General features: G+C 40.1%; 1 protein-coding gene across 1 annotated transcript in view; it reads left to right on the top strand.

The window, feature by feature from the left end:
* HTT (huntingtin) overlaps window positions 1–26,186 on the top strand; it is a gene marked incomplete in the record, with an annotated part of 1,068,170 nt that overhangs the window by 549,963 nt on the left and 492,021 nt on the right. Inside the window, 4 exon segments of the mRNA XM_053704193.1 lie at window positions 1,962–2,123; window positions 17,153–17,208; window positions 17,301–17,449; window positions 24,960–25,096. Of these exon segments, the coding sequence (XP_053560168.1) occupies window positions 1,962–2,123; window positions 17,153–17,208; window positions 17,301–17,449; window positions 24,960–25,096 (504 nt within the window).

The raw sequence follows: 26,186 nt of genomic DNA, 5'->3' as shown, positions 1-26,186 counted from the left end.
AAACCTGGGTTCTTACCTAAGGTAGTTACTAACAAGAATATCAATCAAGAGATTGTTGTTCCATCTCTGTGTCCTAACCCTTCTTCAAAGAAGGAACGACTTTTGCATAATCTGGACGTAGTCCGTGCCCTGAAATTCTATTTGCAGGCAACTAAGGATTTTCGTCAAACTTCTTCCCTGTTTGTCGTTTACTCTGGACAGAGGAGAGGTCAAAAGGCTTCGGCTACCTCTCTCTCTTTTTGGCTTCGTAGCATAATACGATTAGCCTATGAGACTGCTGGACAGCAGCCCCCTGAAAGGATTACAGCTCATTCTACTAGAGCTGTGGCTTCCACCTGGGCCTTAAAAAATGAGGCCTCTGTTGAACAGATTTGCAAGGCTGCGACTTGGTCTTCGCTTCACACTTTTTCAAAATTTTACAAATTTGACACTTTTGCTTCCTCGGAGGCTGTGTTTGGGAGAAGGGTACTTCAGGCAGTGGTTCCTTCTGTTTAATGTTCCTGCCTTGTCCCTCCCTTCATCCGTGTACTTTAGCTTTGGTATTGGTATTCCATAAGTAATGGATGACCCGTGGACTGACTACACTTAACAGGAGAAAACATAATTTATGCTTACCTGATAAATTCCTTTCTCCTGTAGTGTAGTCAGTCCACGGCCCGCCCTGTTTTTACGGCAGGTCTAAATTTTAATTAAACTCCAGTCACCACTGTACCCTATGGTTCCTCCTTTCTCGTATGCTTGGTCGAATGACTGAGTATGACAGGTGAGGGGAGGAGCTATATAGCAAGCTCTGCTGGGTAATTCTCTTGCAGTTTCCTGTTAGGAAGAGAAATATTCCATAAGTAATGGATGACCCGTGGACTGACTACACTACAGGAGAAAGGAATTTATCAGGTAAGCATAAATTATGTTTTTTCTTAGAAAATGACAGTTTAATTTCTTTTAAATTTATTATTTCTGATGTATACATTTAAAAAAATTACTGTAATGTCTCTTTAAAGGGACATACAACCCTTTAAATTATACTATTATATTTACCTAATTCTTGTAGTATCCTTTGTTGAAGGAGCAGTAATGGACTCCTGGGAGCTAGCTGACCAAATAGGGTGAGACATTCAGAAGAGGCATATACGTGTAGCCACCAATTGACAGCTAGCTGCCAGTAGTGCATTGCTGAACCTACCTAGGTATGCTTTTGAGCATAGGATACCTAGAGAACAAAGCAAATTATATAATTGTTAATTGGAAAGTTGTTTAAAATTGCCTGCTCTATCTGAATTATGATAAATTCATAGATAAACTTTGTGTTTTATGTCCATTTGACCTTTTTATATATATTTCCTTTTCTGTATTATTTTCATAGTGAAACACTTGTTCTCTTTTTAGCTGCATTGTATCCTATGCCACAAAATAGCTGATATTTGTGTAAATACTTCATCTTTTTAGCTTGAAATTGAACATTTATGATCTTTTGTAGGCAATTTGTAATAATAAAAGGGATGTAATTACTATAAACAGAAAGCAGAACATTTAGATGCGTGGTATATTAGTGTTATGAAACCCTAACATTTTCTTTTTTGATTCAGACAGAGCACACCGTTTAAAAAAAATGTTTCCAATTTGCTTCGTTCCCATGACATTCTGTGTTTAAAAGATACCTAGGCAGGCAGCTGGATCACTACGTGGCAGGAAATAGTGCTGCCATTGAGTGGTCTTGCAACACTTCTGCCGTATAGTGCTCTAGAAATGGGCCTGCGCCTAAGCATACATCCCTGCTTTTCAACAAAAGATACCAAGAGAACAAAGACAAATTGATCATAGAAGTAAATTAAAAAGCTGTTTAAAATCACTTGCTTTATCTGAATCATGAAAGAAAAATGATGGGTTCCATTTCCCTTTAACTCTGTGTACATCACAGAATAGGCTAGCAATTAATACGTGATTTTGTGTATTTGTTTCAGAATGCCATCCATAATCACATACGCTTGTTTGAGCCGTTGGTTATCAAAGCTTTGAAGCAGTATACTACCACTACTTCGGTCCAGCTACAAAGACAGGTTCTTGATCTTTTAGCTCAGCTTGTTCAACTTCGTGTTAATTATTGCCTGCTCGATTCAGACCAGGTAAGTTTCAGATGTTATACTGTGCATATTAGATATTTTTGTTCTATATAAACTAAATGAAAACTATTCAAGATTAATAGTGTAAATATTATTTAAATTAATGAATGAGCCAGTCCTCACTTGGAAGCCACCATGAGAAACTAGAGTGAGTAACTGGGGAAAAGTTTGAAAATAGAGGACCAGAAACTGGCGAATATTACTGTGCTTTTAAAGATGCATGGAAGGAAAGCAAACTCATCACTTCTTGGCAAATATTAAAGATGCAGTTATAAATAAATGAACAGAGGCAAATAGGATTGCTACTGCATTCTGTAAAATTACTTTATTAAAGAGCTGGCAAGCAACTTATCATTAGAACTTTCCACTATGTTAACATATCAGCAGAGTCTGAACATTATTAGAGCAGATTGACTCTGTTTGCTGCAATTATTTTTCAGTGGCTAAACGCCACCCACCACTTTCCTTATTTGGAAGAAACAGTTCAGGGTGTCGTCCTCCTATGTAGGTGCGCTCAGGGATCAAACAAAGATGGTAGTCGACGGCTTCCAAAATAGTAGAAACCAGGCTGCTCTTCCGATATAGACAGGGTAAGTAGTAGTATCTGTAGCGAAGGAAAGAAGGCGCCAAATAGGGTGATATCGCTACAAACAAATATAATGGCAAAGTGATAAAGAATATTACTCACAAGCCAAGCGGCACTGGATTGTGCCTACACAAGCGGACCGGGACCTCAGCGTCGCCCGGAAGACCAACCAAGGCAAAATCCAATCGATGGTCAGGAACATGATACCGACAGCCAATCAGGGCCCGAAGCGGCAACACACCTTCCTTTCAAAACCTACGGGTCTCTACACTCCCAGCTGGGAATAGATGATACACCACAGGTGCCGGGAAATTACTCCAATTCCTCGGTAGTAGTAAAGGAAATAGAATAGTGGATAGAGGGGAGAACAAACTCCAGCAGGATATATAAAAACAAGTTTATTAAAATGTTTTTAAAAAGCAACACGTTTCTCGGCTACACAGAGCTGTTTCATCAGGCTATAATACATCTTCTAAACAGCCTGCTGCTTATAAACCTCCTCTATCCAATTGAAACAGTCCTGGTACACACACCCAATTAATGGATTCTCTGTAACTTAATACTGTTGTTAACCCTTGAGTACTTAGAAATAATAAAGTGCTATCGTATTTAAAAACAAAACATATATAAACAAATGCATTTCATGCAAATAAAATGTAACAATCAATTTCGCCTAATATACAAAAATTCTACTAAATGTTATGAAATGGATAAAAAATAAAAAATAATTACTTACACACTAGTATATAAAATTATTAAAATTACCTTAAAGCACAGACTTCCACCCATATCAATTCATATACCAACTATTTATATGTCATTTGCAGCACTTGGTGAATCTGACCAATACTTACATTATCACTATATTATACATTGAAACTGGCACCTTATATACCCATGTGCTAATGTAACCTAAAACTGATAAACGAAATACCGTTTATATATAAGATTCTTGTTTTTTAGTTGATTATAATATTTTAATTTAAACATTTTAACAACTCGATATATGATGGTTATTTTGGACTCCCTAAAACCGACCCATATACATACAGTTGTTTAATGTGCCAACCATTCCCATATCAATACAAGGTATAATCTATTCTATTTTCCTTATTGCTACAAATTATATACTTGTGTATTTGTGTATAATAAGTAAAAGTATTACTTGACAAATGGGGGCAATTAGGTATCTCACCTGATAGGTGCTGGTCGATATTCCCTAGAACTTTAGCTCTATATACAGAGGTCATTATAGACCAGTGTTATTAAATAAACCCCACTGTTATTAGAATGTGCTTAAGGGCTACCAAATTTTAGTCTTGAAATGCAGCAAGATCAATATTCATGTTTAGGCCTGAGGGGTACAACGTTTGAAGTCTATAGATCCAAAACGTCTCCCTCTGTCTTAGCCTAAAAAAGCTATTGTAAAAATCAGATCTAGGGATATGTTCTATAGGTGTAATTTTCATACAATGCAAATTCCCACTGTGTTTTAGATTACAATGTCTGGACACACTATGTAGCTTAAAATTAGCCTTAATGTTTCTAAAATGTTCAGACCATCTCAAACTCAGGCGCCTGCAGGTGCGCCCCACATACTGGCACCCACAAATACAAGACAAAAGATAGACTACGTAATTAGATGCACAAGTCATCCGGCTCCCCATTTTATATGTTCTGGATGTTACATTGGACTGAAAAGTGTTCACATTATGTGTTATATACTTGCACATTTTACATTTCTTATTTTGGCATTTATAACTTCCCTTTCTTTGTATCCCGCAAGTTGTATTATTTCCTCTAACGTTTACTACATTAGATAAGTTATTTCTATCTGTATTTTTATTTTTCACTATTTTACTAGGTGCCAGAATTCTTTTTAAATTGGGTGCTCTTTTGTAGACAATCATAGGTGTAGGGTCTAACATTGGGCCCAATATAGGGTCTTTTAATAGAATTTTCCAGTGCTTGTTAATACTCTTCTTGATCACATCATAGTTACTATTATATTCTGTGATAAAGAGTGGCTGGTTCCTATTCTTATCCTGATACTGTATATTCACTTGCTTTTTTTCGAAGTATTTATTTCTATCATCTTTCTTTGCTCTTTCATAAGCACTATTAACAATTCCTTCTTGGTAACTTTTTTCTTTAAATCTATCCTTTAAGATTTTACTCTGTATTTCATAATCTTGTGGACTACTACAATTTCTCCGAACCCGTTTGAACTGACCATATGGTACGTTCCTTTTCCAGGGGAGATAATGGTTGCTTCTATAATCTAAGTAGCTATTACAATCTACTTGTTTAAAATGGGTCCTAGTAATAATCTTATCCTCATCAAAGGATAGATTGAGATCCAGAAAAACAACCATTTTTGTGTCAATTGTACAAGTAAATTTAAGACCCTTATTGTTGTTATTGAGATGTCTCACAAACTCCTCAGCTGATGACCTATCACCCCTCCATACTACTACCAAATCATCTATATAACGGCCATAGTATACCAGGCTCGCCCCAAATCTGGAGTCATATATATATTCCTGTTCGAATTACCCCATAAAAAGATTAGCATAACTTGGGGCGAACCTGGTACCCATGGCCGTCCCCTTAACCTGGAGAAAATACTCATCCTGAAAAATAAAATAATTATGATGTAAAATGAATTATATTAATGAAATAATAAATTGTTTCTGGGAGTCTGGCAGGTATAGATCTGTTTCAAGAAATCCATATACGGCCTTTATTCCTAAGTCATGTATAATGTTGGAGTATAAAGCTTGGACATCACACGTGATCCAAATCAGGTCACGTGTGATGTGAATCTGTTCAAGTTTGCTGATCAGATCTGATGAATCTCGTATATACGAGTCAAGGCCAACAACATATTTCTGTAAAAAGAAATCAACATATGAGGAAGCATTGTCTGTTAAACTGCCAATTCCCGATATTATCGGGCGGCCAGGGGGACATCTAGGGTCCTTGTGCAATTTTGGCAAGTGATAGTAGAATGCACGATTAGGTTCTGTGGGAACAAGGTATTCTTTTTCTTTCTTATTCACAATACCTTCCTTAAAAGCGCATTCGACTATATCTCGCAAAGCTGCCAAATATTTCAAGGTGGGGTCAGATTTTAATTTGATGTAGTAGGTTCTGTCATTCAGGATCTTCCCGGCCTCCGCTAAGTAGTCAGTCAGATCCTGAATGACAACTCCTCCGCCTTTATCGGCCTTTCTGATGACAATAGATGTGTCATTCCTTAAGGTTTCCAATGCTTGTTTCTAATTCTTATACAGGTTACCCCTTTTGTTCTTATCTATACCTTTGGGGATCCGGTCTAATTCGTCACTCACAAGTTGTCTAAATATTTCTATATGGGAATTGTTCACTGGTTTTGGAGCATAGTTAGATTTGTTCCTGAATGATGTGTGAATAAAACCTTCACATAATTGGTCCACTAAAGATTCAGGTTAAAAAACAGGGAGAATTTGATTATTGAGCCTAGGGTCCATATTATCTGTTAGAATTGGTATACTAGATTCATCTTTTAATCTTTTCTCTGCAAAATATTTTTGCATAGAAAGCTTCTGGGTGAACCTGTTCAAATCCACAAAAAGGGAAAATACATTGTGCGAATTAGACGGGCTAAAAGACAATCCCTTCCCTAAAACCCTCACCTCATCATTGGTTAGGTGATGGAAAGACAAGTTAAAGATTCCACTGCTCAGAGCCCTTAATCGTGCATTTTTGAGGGCTGTATTTCGTCCTCTACATCCTCGTTTGTGTGAGGCCTTTTTCCTTTTAGTGTAGATGTAAGGCTGACGACAGGCTCTAAGTAGCTGGCAATCTTTTTTTGTTTCCATATTGGCTGTCTGGGGCGCTGATCTAAAAAATGATGTGAAATTGTTACTTGTTGGTCACTCCTAATCCCTGTGCAATCAGATGGTCTACCATCATATTCTTGTGAGTCAATATTGTTCAAAACATTGAACCTATTTGATGTGCTCATCTCAGGAAAAAAGACCTCTCTTCTATCTTGTGTGGAATCCAGATTACCGCCCCCTATAGGCGTTCTTAAATGAGAAGATTGATCCCTAGCAACTTATTTAGTATTGTGCCATTGTTCATTCACATGGGGTCTACGATAGTTGTATTGCTCATGGGAATTCCTTCCTCTATAATTCTGGTCATAATGACTCCTTTCACGGTTTTGGTGATAATACTCTGTTTCATTTCTACCCTGCCCATAATTATTATGGGCAGAAGGTCCATTAAATGACTCACTTCGATTAATCACCTGATGCTGATTATCAAAGAATCTTTGTTGGCTATACTGATTTTGCCTATAGTCCCTATCTTGATATCTAAAATTGCTATTCCCGGTCCAATTATTATTTTTGTTTTTGCTTTTATTCTTATTTTTATTTTTGTGATGGTTGACTACCAACCATCTACCCTCATCCTGGTTGGGATATGTAGGTGTATCTAATGTCATCCTCTGTTCCTCATCTATGTGGTCCTTATTATTATTTGTATTTTCAATCTGTGTTTTCTTTTTGTTATAAGTATACACTTCACCCTTCAGATAATCTTCATTTTCCCTAGCTAATTTACAACAGTATTAAGTTACAGAGAATCCATTAATTGGGTGTGTGTACCAGGACTGTTTCAATTGGATAGAGGAGGTTTATAAGCAGCAGGCTGTTTAGAAGATGTATTATAGCCTGATGAAACGGCTCTGTGTAGCCGAGAAACGCGTTGCTTTTTAAAAACATTTTAATAAACTTGTTTTTATATATCCTGCTGGAGTTTGTTCTCCCCTCTATCCACTATTCTATTTCCTTTACTACTACCAAGGAATTGGAGTAATTTCCCGGCACCTGTGGTGTATCATCTATTCCCAGCTGGGAGTGTAGAGACCCGTAGGTTTTGAAAGGAAGGTGTGTTGCCGCTTCGGGCCCTGATTGGCTGTCGGTAGCGTGTTCCTGACCATCGCTTGGATTTTGCCTTGGTTGGTCTTCCGGGCGACGCTGAGGTCCCGGTCCGCTTGTGTAGGCACAATCCAGTGCCGCTTGGCTTGTGAGTAATATTCTTTATCACTTTGCTATTATATTTGTTTGTAGCGATATCACCCTATTTGGCCCCTTCTTTCCTTCGCTGCAGATACTACTACTTATTTGGAAGAGCCAATCCAGACATGAGTCTGGAGATAACAGGGTTTGCTCTTTATAAATTATGGAGGAAAATGTTTTTATAACTTTAATATTTTTCCCATATAATTTTTCTGCTAAGTTGGATCATGTAAATACTTCACACATATTTAAGTAGCAAAGTAATTTAAAAGGCCTTAAACATGGAAATAGTGTCTCATAATTATATATATATATATATATATATATATATATATATATATATATATATATATATATATATATATATATATATATATATATATATATATACATATACAGTTGTGCCCATAAGTTTACATACCCTGGGAGAATGTATGATTTCTTGGCCATTTTTCAGAGAATATGAATGATAACCCAAAAACTTTTCTTTCACTCATGGTCAATCATAATGACCAGAAACTACCCAAATGACCCTAAAAAGAGTTTACATACCCTGGTCATTTTGGCTTGATAGCATGCACACAAGTTGACACACAGGGGTTTGAAAGGCTATTAAAGGTAACCATCCTCACCTGTGATCTGTTTGCTTGTAATTAGTGTGTGTGTATAAAAGGTCAATGAGTTTCTGGACTCCTGACCTACCCTTGCTTCTTTCATCCAGTGCTGCACTGACATTTCTGGATTCTGAGTCATGGGGAAAGCAAAAGAATTGTCAAAGGATCTGCGGGAAAAGGTAGTTGAACTGTATAAAACAAGAAAGAGATATAAAAAGATATCCAAGGAATTGAGAATGCCAATCCACAGTTTTCAAACTGTAATCAAGAAGTGGAAAATGAAGGGGTTCTGTCGAAACCAAACCACGGTCCGGTAGACCAACTAAAATTTCGGCCACAACTGCCAGGAAAATTGTTCGGGATGCAAAGAAAAACCCACAAATAACTTCAGGTGAAATACAGGACTCTCTTAAAACATGTGGTGAGGCTGTTTCAAGATGCACAATAAGGAGGCACTTGAAGAAAGATGGGCTGCATGGTCGAGTCGCCAGAAGAAAGCCATTACTAGGCAAATGCCGCAAAGTATCCTGCTTACAATACACCAAACAGCACAGAGACAAGCCTCAAACATTCTGGCACAAAGTCATTTGGAGTGATGAGACCAGAATTGAGCTTTTTGGCCACAACCATAAACGCTACATTTGGAGAGTAGTCAACAAGGCCTATGATGAAAGGTACACCTTTCCTACTGTGAAACACGGAGGTGGATCGCTGATGTTTTGGGGATGTGTGAGCTACAAAGGCACAGGAAATTTGGTCAGAATTGATGGCAAGCTGAATGCAGTATGTTATCAAAAAATACTGGAGGAAAATTTGCATTCATCAGCCCGGAAGCTGCTCATGGGTCATACTTGAACATTCCAACATGACAATGATCCTAAACACAAGGCCAAGTTGACCTGTCATGGCTACAGCAGAATAAAGTGGAGGTTCTGGAGTGGCCATCTCAGTCTCCTGACCTCAATATCATTGAGCCACTCTGGGGAGATCTCAAACGTGCAATTCATGCAAGACAGCCCAAGAATTTACAGGAACTGGAGGCTTTTTGCCAGGAAGAATGGGAAGTTTCACCATCTGAGAAGATAAAGAGCCTCATCCACAAATACCACAAAAGACTTCAAGCTTTCATTGATGTTAAAGGGGGCAATACACGGTATTAAGAACTGGGTTATGTAAACTTTCTCCTACATTGGTGTGTCCGGTCCACAGCTTCATCCTTACTTGTGGGATATTCTCATTCCCTACAGGAAATGGCAAAGAGAGCACACAGCAAAGCTGTCTATATAGCTCCCCCTCTGGCTCCGCCCCCAGTCATTCTCTTTGCCGCTCTGTACAATCCTTTCCTTTCTCCAAGAGGGTTTGGAGAAAGGTCTGTCAGCTAGTTCTCTAAAGGGACAGATATCTGCTCTGTCCGTCTTAATGCACAAACGTCTGGCAGCCGTGCCAGATGTACAAGCGTTTGTACAGGCGTTAGTCAGAATCAAGCCTGTCTACAGACCTATGACTCCTCCATGGAGTCTAAACTTAGTTCTTTCAGTTCTTCAAGGGGTTCGGTTTGAACCTTTACATTCCATAGATATCAAGTTACTATCCTGGAAAGTTCTGTTTCTGGTTGCTATTTCTTCTGCTAGAAGAGTTTCTGAATTGTCTGCTTTGCAGTGCACTTCACCCTATCTGGTATTTCATACAGATAAGGTAGTTTTACGTACCAAGCCTGGTTTTCTTCCAAAGGTGGTTTCCAACAGGAATATTAACCAGGAAATAGTTGTTCCTTCTCTGTGTCCGAATCCAGCTTCAAAGAAGGAACGTTTGTTGCATAACCTAGATGTGGTTCGTGCTTTAAAATTCTATTTAGAAGCAACGAAGGATTTCAGACAGACATCATCCTTGTTTGTCGTTTATTCTGGTAAGAGGAGAGGTCAGAAAGCTACTGCTACCTCTCTTTCCTTTTGGCTAAAAAGCATCATCCGATTAGCTTATGAGACTGCCGGACGGCAGCCTCCTGAACGAATTACAGCTCACTCTACTAGAGCTGTGGCTTCCACATGGGCCTTCAAGAATGAGGCTTCTGTTGAACAGATCTGTAAGGCAGCGACTTGGTCTTCTCTACATACATTTGCCAAATTTTACAAATTTGATACTTATGCTTCTTCGCAGGCTATTCTTGGGAGAAAGGTTTTACAAGCAGTGGTGCCTTCCGTTTAGGTTACCTGACTTGTTCCCTCCCTTCATCCGTGTCCTATAGCTTTGGTATTGGTTCCCACAAGTAAGGATGAAGCCGTGGACCGGACACGCCAATGTAGGAGAAAACAGAATTTATGTTTACCTGATAAATTTCTTTCTCCTACGGTGTGTCCGGTCCACGGCCCACCCTGGCTTTTAGTCAGGTTTAAAATTTTTGTTTCTTTCATGTAATTAGCAAGAGTCCATGAGCTAGTGACGTATGGGATATACATTCCTACCAGGAGGGGCAAAGTTTCCCAAACCTCAAAATGCCTACAAATACACCCCTCACCACACCCACAAATCAGTTTTACAAACTTTGCCTCCTATGGAGGTGGTGAAGTAAGTTTGTGCTAGATTCTACGTTGATATGCGCTCCGCAGCAGGTTGGAGCCCGGTTTTCCTCTCAGCGTGCAGTGAATGTCAGAGGGATGTGAGGAGAGTATTGCCTATTTGAATTCAATGATCTCCTTCTACGGGGTCTATTTCATAGGTTCTCTGTTATCGGTCGTAGAGATTCATCTCTTACCTCCCTTTTCAGATCCACGATATACTCTTATATATATATATACCATTACCTCTGCTGATTTTCGTTTCAGTACTGGTTTGGCTTTCTACAACATGTAGATGAGTGTCCTGGGGTAAGTAAGTCTTATTTTCTGTGACACTCTAAGCTATGGTTGGGCACTTTTTTATAAAGTTCTAAATATATGTATTCAAACATTTATTTGCCTTGACTCAGGATGTTCAACATTCCTTATTTTCAGACAGTCAGTTTCATATTTGGGATAATGCATTTGAATCAATAATTTTTTTTTTTCTTACCTTAAAATTTGACTTTTTCCCTGTGGGCTGTTAGGCTCGCGGGGGCTGAAAATGCTTCATTTTATTGCGTCATTCTTGGCGCTGACTTTTTTGGCGCAAATTTTTTTTTTCTGTTTCCGGCATCATACGTGTCGCCGGAAGTTGCGTCATTTTTGACGTTCTTTTGCGCCAAAAGTGTCGGCGTTCCGGATGTGGCGTCATTTTTGGCGCCAAAAGCATTTAGGCGCCAAATAATGTGGGCGTCTTATTTGGCGCTAAAAAAATATGGGCGTCACTTTCGTCTCCACATTATTTAAGTCTCATTATTTATTGCTTCTGGTTGCTAGAAGCTTGTTCACTGGCATTTTTTCCCATTCCTGAAACTGTCATTTAAGGAATTTGATTAATTTTGCTTTATATGTTGTTTTTTCTATTACATATTGCAAGATGTCCCACGTTGCAACTGAGTCAGAAGATACTTCTGGAAAATCGCTGCCTGGTGCTGGAGCTACCAAAGCTAAGTGTATCTGCTGTAAACTTTTGGTAGCTGTTCCTCCAGCTGTTGTTTGTATTGAATGTCATGACAAACTTGTTAATGCAGATAATATTTCCTTTAGTAAAGTTCCATTACCTGTTGCTGTTCCGTCAACATCTAATACTCAGAGTGTTCCTGATAACATAAAAGATTTTGTTTCTAAATCCATTAAGAAGGCTATGTCTGTTATTCCTCCTTCTAGTAAACATAAAAAGTCTTTTAAAACTTCTCATTGTTCAGACGAATTTTTAAATGAACATCATCATTCTGATTCTGATAGTGGTTCTTCTGGTTCAGAGGATTCTGTCTCAGAGGTTGATGCTGATAAATCTTCATATTTATTTAAAATGGAATTTATTCATTCTTTACTTAAAGAAGTCCTAATTGCATTAGAAATTGAGGATTCTGGTCCTCTTGATATTAAATCTAAACGTTTAGATAAGGTTTTTAAATCTCCTGTAGTTATTCCAGAAGTTTTTCCTGTTCCTGGTGCTATTTCTGAAGTAATTTCCAGGGAATGGAATAATTTGGGTAATTCATTTACTCCTTCTAAACGTTTTAAGCAATTATATCCTGTGCCATCTGACAGATTAGAGTTTTGGGACAAAATCCCTAAGGTTGATGGGGCTGCCTCTACTCTTGCTAAGCGTACTACTATTCCTACGGCAGATGGTACTTCCTTTAAGGATCCTTTAGATAAGAAAATTGAATCCTTTCTAAGAAAAGCTTATTTGTGTTCAGGTAATCTTCTTAAACCTGCTATATCTTTAGCGGATGTTGCTGCAGCTTCAACTTTTTGGTTGGAAGCTTTAGCGCAACAAGTTACAGATCATAATTCTCATAAAATTATTAGCATGTTGAAGCAGAATAATAATGCTATTTGTGATGCCATCTTTGATATCATTAGAGTTGATGTCAGGTATATGTCTCTAGCTATTTTAGCTAGAAGAGCTTTATGGCTTAAAACTTGGAATGCTGATTTGTCTTCTAAGTCTACTTTGCTTTCCCTTTCTTTCCAGGGTAATAAATTATTTGGTTCTCAGTTGGATTCTATTATCTCAACTGTTACTTGAGGGAAAGGAACTTTTTTACCTCAGGATAAAAAGTCTAAAGGTAAATTCAGGTCAAATAATCGTTTTCGTTCCTTTCGTCACAACAAGGAACAAAAGCCTGATCCTTCATCCTCAGGAGCGGTATCAGTTTGGAAACCATCTCCAGTCTGGAATAAATCCAAGCCTTTTAGAAAATCAAAGCCAGCTCCTAAGTCCACATGAAGGTGCGGCCCTCATTCCAGCTCAGCTGGTAGGGGGCAGATTACGTTTTTTCAAAGAAATTTGGATCAATTCCGTTCACAATCTTTGGATTCAGAACATTGTTTCAGAAGGGTACAGAATTGGTTTCAAGATAAGACCTGCAAAGAGATTTTTTCTTTCCCGTGTCCCAGTGAATCCAGCGAAGGCTCAAGCATTTCTGAAATGTGTTTCAGATCTAGAGTTGGCTGGAGTAATTATGCCAGTTCCAGTTCTGGAACAGGGGCTGGGGTTTTATTCAAATCTCTTCATTGTACCAAAGAAGGAGAATTCCTTCAGACCAGTTCTGGATCTAAAAATATTGAATCGTTATGTAAGGATACCAACATTCAAAATGGTAACTGTAAGGACTATCCTGCCTTTTGTTCAGCAAGGGCATTATATGTCTACAATAGATTTACAGGATGCATATCTGCATATTCCGAATCATCCAGATCACTATCAGTTTCTGAGATTCTCTTTCCTAGACAAGCATTACCAGTTTGTGGCTCTGCCATTTGGCCTAGCAACAGCTCCAAGAATTTTTACAAAGGTTCTCGGTGCCCTTCTGTCTGTAATCAGAGAACAGGGTATTGTGGTATTTCCTTATTTGGACGATATCTTGGTACTTGCTCAGTCTTCACATTTAGCAGAATCTCATACGAATCGACTTGTGTTGTTTCTGCAAGATCATGGTTGGAGGATCAATTTACTAAAAAGTTCATTGATTCCTCAGACAAGGGTAACCTTTTTGGGTTTCCAGATAGATTCAGTGTCCATGACTCTATCTTTGACAGACAAGAGACGTCTAAAATTGATATCAGCTTGTCGAAACCTTCAGTCACAATCATTCCCTTCGGTAGCCTTATGCATGGAAATTCTAGGTCTTATGACTGCTGCATCGGACGCGATCCCCTTTGCTCGTTTTCACATGCGACCTCTTCAGCTCTGTATGCTGAACCAATAGTGCAGGGATTACACGAAGATATCTCAATATCTTTAAAACCGATTGTACGACACTCTCTGACGTGGTGGACAGATCACCATTGTTTAGTTCAGGGGGCTTCTTTTGTTCTTCCGACCTGGACTGTAATTTCAACAGATGCAAGTCTTACAGGTTGGGGAGCTGTGTGGGGGTCTCTGACGGCACAAGGGGTTTGGGAATCTCAGGAGGTGAGATTACCGATCAATATTTTGGAACTCCGTGCAATTTTCAGAGCTCTTCAGTCTTGGCCTCTTCTAAAGAGAGAATCGTTCATTTGTTTTCAGACAGACAATGTCACATCTGTGGCATACATCAATCATCAAGGAGGGACTCACAGTCCTCTAGCTATGAAAGAAGTATCTCGAATTCTGGTTTGGGCGGAATCCAGCTCCTGTCCAGTTTCTGCGGTTCATATCCCAGGTATAGACAATTGGGAAGCGGATTATCTCAGTCGCCAAACGTTGCATCCGGGCCAATGGTCTCTTCACCCAGAGGTATTTCTTCAGATTGTTCAAATGTGGGGACTTCCAGAAATAGATCTGATGGCCTCTCATCTAAACAAGAAACTTCCCAGGTATCTGTCCAGATCCAGGGATCCTCAAGCGGAAGCAGTGGATGCATTGTCACTTCCTTGGAAGTATCATCCTGCCTATATTTTTCCGCCTCTAGTTCTTCTTCCAAGAGTGATCTCCAAGATTCTGAAGGAATGCTAGTTTGTTCTGCTGGTAGCTCCAGCATGGCCTCACAGGTTTTGGTATGCGGATCTTGTCCGGATGGCTTCTTGCCAACTGTGGACTCTTCCGTTAAGACCAGACCTTCTGTCGCAAGGTCCTTTTTTCCATCAGGATCTCAAATCCTTAAATTTAAAGGTATGGAGATTGAACGCTTGATTCTTAGTCAAAGAGGTTTCTCTGACTCTGTGATTAATACTATGTTACAGGCTCGTAAATCTGTATCTAGAGAGATATATTATAGAGTCTGGAAGACTTATATTTCTTGGTGTCTTTCTCATCATTTTTCCTGGCATTCTTTTAGAATTCCGAGAATTTTACAGTTTCTTCAGGATGGTTTAGATAAAGGTTTGTCTGCAAGTTCCTTGAATGGACAAATCTCTGCTTTTTCTGTTCTTTTTCACAGAAAGATTGCTATTCTTCCTGATATTCATTGTTTTGTACAAGCTTTGGTTCGTATAAAACCTGTTAAGTCAATTTCTCCTCCTTGGAGTTTGAATTTGGTTCTGGGGGCTCTTCAAGCTCCTCTGTTTGAACCTATGCATTCATTGGACATTAAATTACTTTCTTGGAAAGTTTTGTTCCTTTTGGCCATCTCTTCTGCCAGAAGAGTTTCTGAATTATCTGCTCTTTCTTGTGAATCTCCTTTTCTGATTTTTCACCAGGATAAGGCGGTGTTGCGAACTTCTTTTGAATTTTTACCTAAGGTTGTGAATTCCAACAACATTAGTAGAGAAATTGTGGTTCCTTCATTATGTCCTAATCCTAAGCATTCTAAGGAGAAATCATTGCATTCTTTGGATGTAGTTAGAGCTTTGAAATATTATGTTGAAGCTACTAAGACTTTCCGAAAGACTTCTAGTCTTTTTGTTATCTTTTCCGGTTCTAGGAAAGGTCAGAAGGCCTCTGCCATTTCTTTGGCATCTTGGTTGAAATCTTTAATTCATCATGCTTATGTCGAGTCGGGTAAAACTCCGCCTCAAAGGATTACAGCTCATTCTACTAGGTCAGTTTCTACTTCCTGGGCGTTTAGGAATGAAGCTTCGGTTGATCAGATTTGCAAAGCAGCAACTTGGTCTTCTTTGCATACTTTTACTAAATTCTACCATTTTGATGTGTTTTCTTCTTCTGAAGCTGTTTTTGGTAGAAAAGTTCTTCAGGCAGCTGTTTCAGTTTGAATCTTCTGCTTATATTTTCAGTTTTTTTTCATTATAAAATTTAAATTATTTTGGGTGTAGATTATTTTTCAGCGGAATTGGCTGTCTTTATTTTATCCCTCCCTCTCTAGTGACTCTTGCGTGGAAAGATCCACATCTTGGGTAGTCATTATCCCATACGTCACTAGCTCATGGACTCTTGCTAATTACATGAAAGAAAACATAATTTATGTAAGAACTTACCTGATAAATTCATTTCTTTCATATTAGCAAGAGTCCATGAGGCCCACCCTTTTTGTGGTGGTTATGATTTTTTTGTATAAAGCACAATTATTCCAATTCCTTATTTTTTATGCTTTCACACTTTTTCATATCACCCCACTTCTTGGCTTTTCGTTAAACTGATTTGTGGGTGTGGTGAGGGGTGTATTTGTAGGCATTTTGAGTTTTGGGAAACTTTGCCCCTCCTGGTAGGAATGTATATCCCATTCGTCACTAGCTCATGGACTCTTGCTAATATGAAAGAAATGAATTTATCAGGTAAGTTCTTACATAAATTATGTTTTCTTGTACACTACAGTCACCACGGCACTTTATAGTTTCTCATTTTTCTCCTAACCTTCGGTCGAATGACTGGGGGGCGGAGCCAGAGGGGGAGCTATATAGACAGCTTTGCTGTGTGCTCTCTTTGCCATTTCCTGTAGGGAATGAGAATATCCCACAAGTAAGGATGAAGCCGTGGACCGGACACACCGTAGGAGAATGAAATTTATCAGGTAAACATAAATTCTGTTTTTGATCAGGGTCATTTGGGTAGTTTCTGTTGTCATTAAAGTAAAGTTTTTGTGTTATTCATAAGAAATCATATCTCTCTCTCTCACTCTCTCTCTCTCTCTCTCTCTCTCTCTCTCTCTCTCTATCTATCTATCTATCTATCTATATATATATATATATATATATATATATATATATAAATATTTCATTCTCTAACATCTATTTTACCTATTTGTAAGTAACAATATTTTCATTTGTACAGGTGTTTATTGGATTTGTATTAAAGCAATTTGAATACATTGAAGTAGGCCAATTCAGGTAAATATATTTATTTGACGCAACACTTTATATTTTACGTTTATTCATAATATGTGACATCTTGTTGACCTGTTGAATCTTTAATTTCACAGGGAGTCAGAAACCATCATTCCCAATGTTTTTTTCTTCTTGGTGTTGCTGTCATATGAACGATACCATTCCAAGCAGATCATTGGGATTCCTAAAATAATCCAGCTGTGTGATGGCATCATGGCCAGTGGGAGAAAAGCAGTTACACATGGTAGTATGGAATTGTTTTATATTAAAAGCAAGCTAGAATAAATGTTTGTGTTCTAATTCTGGCTCGGTTAGAAAAAAAATGGAAGTTTATATTCTTATATTATATTATTACATGACATGCCTTTTTGGTAGATACATTTTGCTGTTTCAGTTCCAAGCATTCAGCTAAATATATTATAAAACAACTCCTAAATGTACACTGTCATTTTAATACTTTGTGATGTGTATATGCCTTCTGCCACAAGGATTTGTGTTTCTATAGTATTTGTCTTCCATTAATTTATAAATGATAAAAGCAGGATGAATGTATCTGAAACATTAAATTACTAAGATGCTGTATTGAGAGGGAGAAAAGCAGCAGGAGAGAGAAAACTTATTAAATGTAAAAATCTTAGGGACATGGTGACTTCTGCTAATTGCAAGAAACATAGCTGTTCAGTAAAACATTTATCCTCGCCTTTCTTTCTCTCACCAAAGGCCCGTTGATCTAAATTTCAACGGATCAGTGGTGTTTTTTTTTTACTCCGACCCTCGCAGTGCTGCCCTCATGGATTTATCTTAAGAAAGGGGCTGTTCCTGCGATTGGTGAAATGTCTCCTATAGAAAGTAATGGAGTTCACTGGAAAGGAAAACTTTGTTGGGTAGAGCGAAGTGAGCAGGGGACACGCTTAAAAATTAAAGCATCAAATCACATTGCTCGGCTTTCTGCGGCTTACAATCACCTTTGTTTTTGTATGCATGTGATTTTCTATGATAAATGGAAAGAGTCCACAGCTGCATTCATTACTTTTGGGAATTTAGAACCTGGTCACCAGGAGTAGTCAAAGACACCCCAGCCAAAGACTTAAATATTCCTCCCACTTCCCTCATCCCACAGTTACTCTTTGCCTTTTATCCCTGGAGGTTGGCAGAGAAGTGTCAGAAGTTTTTCGATAGTCTCTTATGGAGGGTAGTACTCTACGGCATGGGACTGGAGTTTTAAGTAGTCCTGTCAGCCTCTCAGTGAGAGCATGGGTGAAAGTTAGAGTCCGGAGATGCAGGGAGAGTCTTTCTGCGAAACTATCCTGACTCATATTAACAGCTCCACAAGCAATCAGCGTTGACGAGTTTCGCCACCTGCTTTTTTCTCTCAAGTCCATGGCAGAGGAGACGCTACTATCTGTCACACTTGAAGGGCCGTGTTCCTGTTCCACGGCGTAGATTCTGGTAAGATCGTTTCATTTTACTTTCATCATGGATGTATTGTATTTTCAAATGTTTATCCGAGAGTGGCTACAACCTTTCGGGGATAACTTTAACATAGGGTCTCAGTGAGGCTTCTTTTTGTATCTAGGAATCAAGGGTTAATATCTCATGAGGGGGATTATTGAACAGGGTGGTTTATAATCACGTCTGTTATGTGATTATGTCTGCTACTGGTAGTGATGCTTCGGCTCATGGCTATTTTGGAACATAGCGGCCCATGTCTAGTGATGCAGCCTTTTCGGTTTACCTTGTGACCCCATTTCCGTTTTCTTGACCATTTGGCGACGGAGAAATCCTGGTCCGCTAGTGCCTGGTTCTCTTGAGGAGGCAGTGTCCCAGTTATGGAGGATTCTTGGAAACTGATGTCTCTGATTCAGACTCTACATCTTGCGAAGAATATGAATTGGCCCGGGTGATACATGCCCATCAGTTATGTTCCGAATGCCGTTTTAGAGTGTTCCTCGGGGAATCGGGTGATCACTGAGCCATCCGTCTCTGGGGATTCTATTTCTCATGAGACGAGTTTCCTACCATCATTTCTTACTACGCATGCAGGTAACCCAAATGCTACTTATCCTTTCTAGGGAGTGTGGCCTGTTCCCACCAGAGGTTACAACACGGTTCTGCATGGCCATATCTTTGGCGCTGGCGCATCTGCACCTCCTGGGAGTGTGCTTACGATTTTATCCGTGTTTCGTTAACTGAGGCTCGTCAAGCGTGGGATCGCCTCTTGCAGTTCAGCCTTCGGGGGAGCGACTGCCCCTGATTCCTCAGGGGGTCAACTTTCGGGGCCTGTGTTTCCTTTTTTCCCGGTGGAGGTATGTTGTGCCTTTCGTTATCGAGTGGCGCGCCTTCGTGTCCTACTAAGGCATGTTTTGGCGTTGTTGGAGGATCCCACTCTTAATGGGTCTGGGGATTTTCAGTCTTACTCTTCGACTGGCTTGCATACATAGACATAAGGGAATGAAGTAATCTTCTTATAGTCTTTGTGTATCCTTTTCCAAATCTGAGCTTGGAAGTCTCAGGCCCCTGTTAGGCTGGTCCTGCGGGTCTGTCCGTTCTTCCTGGGCAATATCCTACAGGTTGCCTTATCTTTTATTTTCATCCGGTGAGGATGATTTTTATTTGGTTTAAAGCATGTTGTGGGGTGATGTTTCCTTCGGGAACTTTCCTCTCTGGAATTGATACTCGCGATTTTGTTCACTCTGTTTACAAAAGTCTGTCTAACTGTTCTTTATCCCTCCATCATCGAGGGAGACTCTATGTGGCCTTGACAGTGCTGGGGCCCTTGGTTTCAGGCTGGTCCTGACTGGGTACAAATCCTTCTGTCTTGAGGCCTAGTTCAGACACGTGGCACCTTTTATGTCCGGTATGTCCGGGGAGGGCGCCCAGTGATCATAATATGATGTTTTACAATCTTCAACTAGCATCCTGAGAGGTTTTGAGGGTCCGTGGTTGCTTAGGGGCATGGGGGGATTGGTTTAGTCCTTATTCGCCTTTCATTCTAGTGGGCCGGGACTCCGTTGAGATCCGCCGCGGCATCCTCCGTCGTTTCCTTTTTTTCTGGGAACTAGAGTGTTCCTTCCCATTGTGGGTTGGAGGCTTGGAGGATTTAGGTCCTTCATACCACCGTTCTTACTGTTTTGCTTTTCATTGTCTCTTTGGAAGTGTCCTTTTAGGACTTATTCCTTTTAGAGGTTCTCTTCCTATGGGTCAAGACTTTCTAGACTTGTGGCGACTTTGGCCGCTTAATTAGGAAGTGAAGGCCGTGAGGCTCTGTCTTCCTTCGGGAGTTAGTCGTCTCCATATCAGGGGCGATAGGAGGTGTTGTCTCTTTTTCCAAACTTTTTGCTTAGGGGATCTGCCTGGGTACGGGATGCCTTGCATTCTTCTCCCTTGGGTGTGGTCCTCTGGAACGTTAATCGGAAAGGATTATGGAGACTAGCCTTCTACTCTCTTTCGGGTGACTCTGTTCTCGTTTTCATTTACCTTAGTGCTGCCCTTGGGGCCTTTTGGCTCTAGAGAAATTGAGTGACTTTGCTGCGGCCTAGTACCTTGCTGGGGGGGGGGGGGGTGTTGACCTCCGGCTAATGGTGTTCTCTTCCTTTGGGCTGGGAATTACAGTGAGTCCTGTACCCGTTCTCCGGGTTTCCCGGTTCTTATCCCCTGTGAGGTCTGATTGCTTCAGACGGTATCTTGTGTTCCCTGAGGGTGTCGTTCGTTCTAGGACGATTCTGGGTCCCGGGTCTGGAGTTCTTGTCTTGGATCCTTCTTGAATGTCTGGAGACTTATGATCCAATGGACTGGTTTGGGAAGACCCAGCTTTTTCAGGGACCCTATGTTGCGACATAGGGGGCTAGCTCATTGGCTTGCAAGTAGGTAGGCCAGAGTTCTCATCCACCTTCGGGTACTGGTTATAAACTTTAAGGCCTGTCTTTTCCTTCGGACGGAGGGTGCTCCTCTATGGGGAGTTTTTTTCTCTGTTGAGTCAACAGTGGTGTCTGTATGATTTTTCATTTGGTCCGTGTTTTGATCATTCTATGGCTTCATGTCTTGTGGACATGTATGCTGTTCTCATCTGTGCCCTTCCCTTTGGAGGGGATAGTGTATCTTCCTTATTTGTTGGGGTTTCCTCTCTCTGAAGGGTCCTTGTCCTGCCCTGTGTGTAGGAGGTTTGGATCAGGTGGCTTATTTCTGTAAGGGGTGGCATCTGCTGCTCTGTGGGCTCTGTTCCACCAGTTGGAAATTGGTCTCTCTATGTAGAGACTGTTTAAGAGAGTTGTGACAGGTCTTCCTACGGATCTATTGCACTTTTCTCTGTTACAGGTCCTAGGGGGTTCTCCTTGGGAGTGCCTTGTTTTGGAGGAGCAGATTGGGTTGGCACCCGAGCTCTGTTGGGGTGGGTGAGTTCCCCCTTTTTTCTTCCATTCCCTGGGGGCTTGTGGTTGGGGTCTTCTGTCCCCCTGTCTATCAGACATGTCTGTCGCTTGGGCTGGTCTGGTGTTGGAGCAGGATCTGAGATCTGTTGCTCTGCTATTTTGTCCTCGGAGCATTTGAGGTACAGTAAGCCTTTTTGGGGATTCTCCTTTCTGCACATTCAGGATTTGTGGGAAGGACTAATGGCTCTTTGTTAGCCTGCAACGTTATCCGCTGGTTAGTGCACTCTGAAGGATCCTATCTTCAGCTGCTTCTACTTGCCCTGCAAGTATTTAAGTTTCAGAGTCATTTTTTTGATGACTGCAGCTTGCAGTGTGTTTTTTTGCTTCAGGTGTTGTTCGTCAGACCTATCTGAGCTTGCTGCACGAGGTTTGATTCTGAATATTTCGGTATTCTGAGATACCTTTTTGCGACTTGGGGACCTTCATCTTCAGTTGCTTTCTAGAGTGCGGTTGCACTGTGTTAGGGGAAGATCCTCTCTCTGTTTCAGACTCCCGGCCTTATCCCGTGGTTTCTGTATTTCTGGGGTCTGGGCGTTGCCTCCCCTTTTTTCTATGAGACTGGTTGGGTCTCTGTTACCCTGGCTCGGTTTCTCTGGTTTTTGCTCTGTTCTTTTTATTTAGGACTCGTTGTGCCCTTTTTAGGTTTTTTTTCTGGAGTTCCTTATGCTAGCTGGAAGCTAGCTCAGCATACTAATGCACTGTGGCAACTCTGCACTGTAGCAAACCGAGGGTTGCAAGTCCGATCCCCGGCGAGGTCTACTCAGCCTTTCCTCCTTTCGAGGTTGATGAAATGAGCAGCGCCTTGAGTCCCTTAAGGGGGATTAGCCTCGCTTTACAGATACAATCATGTTTTATCCGTGCCTTTTCTTCTTTGTGGAAGAATACAGTAGTTTGTTCCCTTTCTTTAGAAAGGGGTGGGTTGTTTGGAGACAGACTGCTGTGGACGGTGTCACTTGGAGGCTGTTGACTCAGTCGAGTCTAGTTCCTGTGGTCTGTAGCAAGGCTGTGGACTATCTGCGGGTCAGTGTCCTTGGGCCTTTTCCTTTTTTCAAGGTTGTTCTCGGCTTTGGACAAAGCGGGATTTTGTTGGGTAGGGGTTTTTAGGCCAGGTGCCCTCAGAATGGGCCGCCTCTTGTACCCCCCCCATTTTTGCCTTCAGTGTCCTCTATAGCTTGGGAATTGTTTTCCCAAAAGTAATGAATGCCGAAATGCTTACCTGATAATTTTCTTTTCTTCAGAGGGAAAGAGTCCACAGCTCCCCGCCCGTATTTTTTTCTGTGGGGCATCTGTTGTTTTTGTTCTTCTGGCACCTTTTCACCCTGATATTTCTTCCACTGTTCCTTGTTCCTCGGACATGACTGGGGGATGAGGGAAGTGGGAGGTGTTTTTAAGACTTTGGCTGGGGTGTCTTTGCCTCCTCCTGGTGGCCAGGTTCTAAATTCCCAAAAGTAATGAATGTAGCTGTGGACTCTTTCCATCTGAAGAAAAGAAAATGATCAGGTAAGCATAATTTAAGTTTTTGTGTCTTTTGTCGCAACCTCGCCATCTTTTTTTTGCAAGAAAAAACAGTGAGAACTGTAGGGCGGACATGTTTAGATAAATACGCTTGGGTTCGATAGACAATTTCATACATGCCCATGTTCAGCCCATTTTACAATAAAACAATAATTATGCTTTTTATTTTGTACTTTTAAGTACTAATTTCTATTTTTTTGTACATCAAGTGTGCTTAAATCAAATTGACGCTGTGCATATTTAATACAATTTATTCCTCTGTATTTTACCAACAAAATTTACCTTTCTGACAAAATACGATTTTTGTTGAACAACTTTTCTTTTACCATTTTTGATGCTACTTAACAATGCAATTTTTTCCTGAGTATTTTTGTGCGAATGCTTCAATTATTTGTTTAGTATGATTATGAAATTTACGATTTTCATTGTGCAATTTAGTAATGTGTGCATTTCCTTCCCTTAGTGAGACACCCTGTTTTCAATGTAAAAAGGGGCTTTAGATCATTCCATCATGGAAATAGAAGTACTGCCAAGCATTTTTAAATAATCTTGACCGCCCAGAGACCTTTGGATTATCAGGCCCCTAGTGAGACCCCCTTTCCCTAGGTGGCATAGACCAAAAAGTTTCACACCCCTTTTATATGTTAAAAGGTGACTTCATTTTGCCTCAGGACATGCCTAGTTCTGTACATCAGAGCTAGGGGTCCTTTCCTTGGTTGCGATTTTGCTTCCTTGCCACTGCTGTCCTACCTGTATGTTAGCCTGCTGTATCCGGGCACACTTTCATGTCTGAAGACTGCCTTCCCTGTATTTTTGATGGATTATTTTGACCCTGTGATGCAGTCTTCCATGTGGTTAAGCCTGCAGAAACTGAAATTGTAATTGTTAGCTCTGGCTGCTTTCTTTCTTAAAGATGGTGAGAGTCCACAAACCATTACAGGGTAAAGTGTTATACTATAGCACTACATCAGTAACTTTCTGGGCACTCAAGGATATTGGTCAGTATTTCCCATCTTGAGAGCTCAGCTGCAAGGGTTCTGTCATGCTTATTATTTACACACATCATTCATTACTCCTCTCTGTTCCATGAACTGTTAAGGTTGGGCCAGGAGCAGGGCTTTACACATACCCTTCATAACAGGTTGGCTTTTAGAGTCAGCTACTATTAGATAACCAATTCTACACATCAGGCCACCTCATTCCCCCCTTCTCAAAATCAGGTAATTTCTCATTTAGTGTTTTTGTATTCAAAACCTTGCCGGCTTGGAGAGAAATCATGCAAAATCTTGTATTGTAATGTAGGAGTTCTTGTTTTACATAAAGAACACTGCATAGCAACATAAACATTTCTCAAAATAAAGTGTCTCTAAACCCCAATTTTTTCATTCATTTTTCAGATAGAGCATGTAGTTTTAAGCAACTTTCTACTTTACTCCTATTATCAATTTTTCTTCATTCTCTTGGTATCTTTATTTGAAAAGCAGGAATGTAAGTTTAGGAGCTGGCCTATTTTTGGTTCAGCACCTGGGTAGTGCTGAATATTTAGGCTCTAAGCATACAGGTGATTGATTGCTATTGCTATGGCAATCGCCTACTATTCAAAGGGGCATGAGACCACTCATTTGATTATGGACAATCTCTTGTGAGGGGTATTGGGTGTTGTATGCTGTCTTTTTATTTTGACACTAGAAATTCCCTTTTAGAAACATTGCTCAGTTCCAAGTGTCTTTTCAGGTAGTAGGACAATTGCATGTTAATAGCTTTATATTTGCCTTGCAATCTGGTAGTTATTCTTTGTATTTTGTTTTCCAGCAATACCAGCTCTTCAGCCGATTGTTCATGACCTGTTTGTTCTAAGGGGTACCAACAAAGCAGATGCTGGCAAAGAACTTGAAACTCAGAAAGAGGTTGTTGTATCAATGCTTCTTAGACTAATTCAGTACCACCAGGTAAATAAATTCTATGTAAATATTTATATATATATATATACATATAGTAAATAGCCAACAGTCCAGCATTCCAACCAATCTGATACAGTCTGTGCCTGGGTGCAATCCTTGAATCAAATATTCAAATCTTGTCACAGAAGGGCACTCACAGAACTTTCATAGATAAAATTCAAATCTTTAGATCATAAGTCGACGTTTCGGCCCTATGATAGGCCTTTCTCAAGACAAAATGTTTTGAAACAAACTTTTTTTTTTGCAGCTTGATTTGAATTTTATCTATGAAAGTCCTGTGAGTGCCCTTCTGTGACGATATATATATATAAAGGTCTGGGGAAGGGGATGTAAGATTCCCGAAAACTTTACACTTGTCACAGTAAATCTGATTTTTGAAATATCCAGTGAGTGCAAGTTTTTATTTCTGCTACTATATATATATATATATATAGTATTCTTCAACATAGGACTGCACTCACTGGGTTTTACAGAAAAACTTATTTATTAGGTAACGTTTCAGAGTTCACAGACCCCTTCCTCAGACCAGAACAAACATGCAACTGAACACAGTGACTTATGTACCCCTTAAGCCCCACCCACCCACCACCAAATCAAATGTGAATTAAAGGACTAAATATGTCCAATGACTGGCACTGCTTCCTCTAATAAATATGTAGAATGAATATTCTTCTTTCCGCTCCTGTGATGATGCACCTGGTGAGATTCGCCCGCGACTGTGGGACACAGGCAAAATGTGGACTCTTGACCAGCGGAGTACAGGTAATACACTTCTTTGGCCATACATTTTGTAGGTGATTAACTAACCAGTGAGTTTCATATGTTCTAGTGTGATTAACACTTGATGGGACCTACCTAAAGAGTCTCTTATGGGCCTATTGGGTGGCTGTACACTGATGGAAGCAGGTCATATTAGCACATGACATATGGGTATTCATGGGGTACCTTGGAAGATTCTGAAATTAATGGAAGGTCAGCTTGTTTTTGGTCTGTGGACTGATTCTTAACAATGTAACCCTGGAACTTTGTTTGGGTGTATTAACACGGGTCCTATTGGATCACAAGGACTAACTTTATA

Source organism: Bombina bombina, chromosome 2, assembly GCF_027579735.1.
Source record: "Bombina bombina isolate aBomBom1 chromosome 2, aBomBom1.pri, whole genome shotgun sequence".
NCBI lineage: Eukaryota > Metazoa > Chordata > Amphibia > Anura > Bombinatoridae > Bombina > Bombina bombina.
Note: the sequence above shows the minus strand (reverse complement) of the source record. Positions and strands in the feature narration are given on the sequence as shown.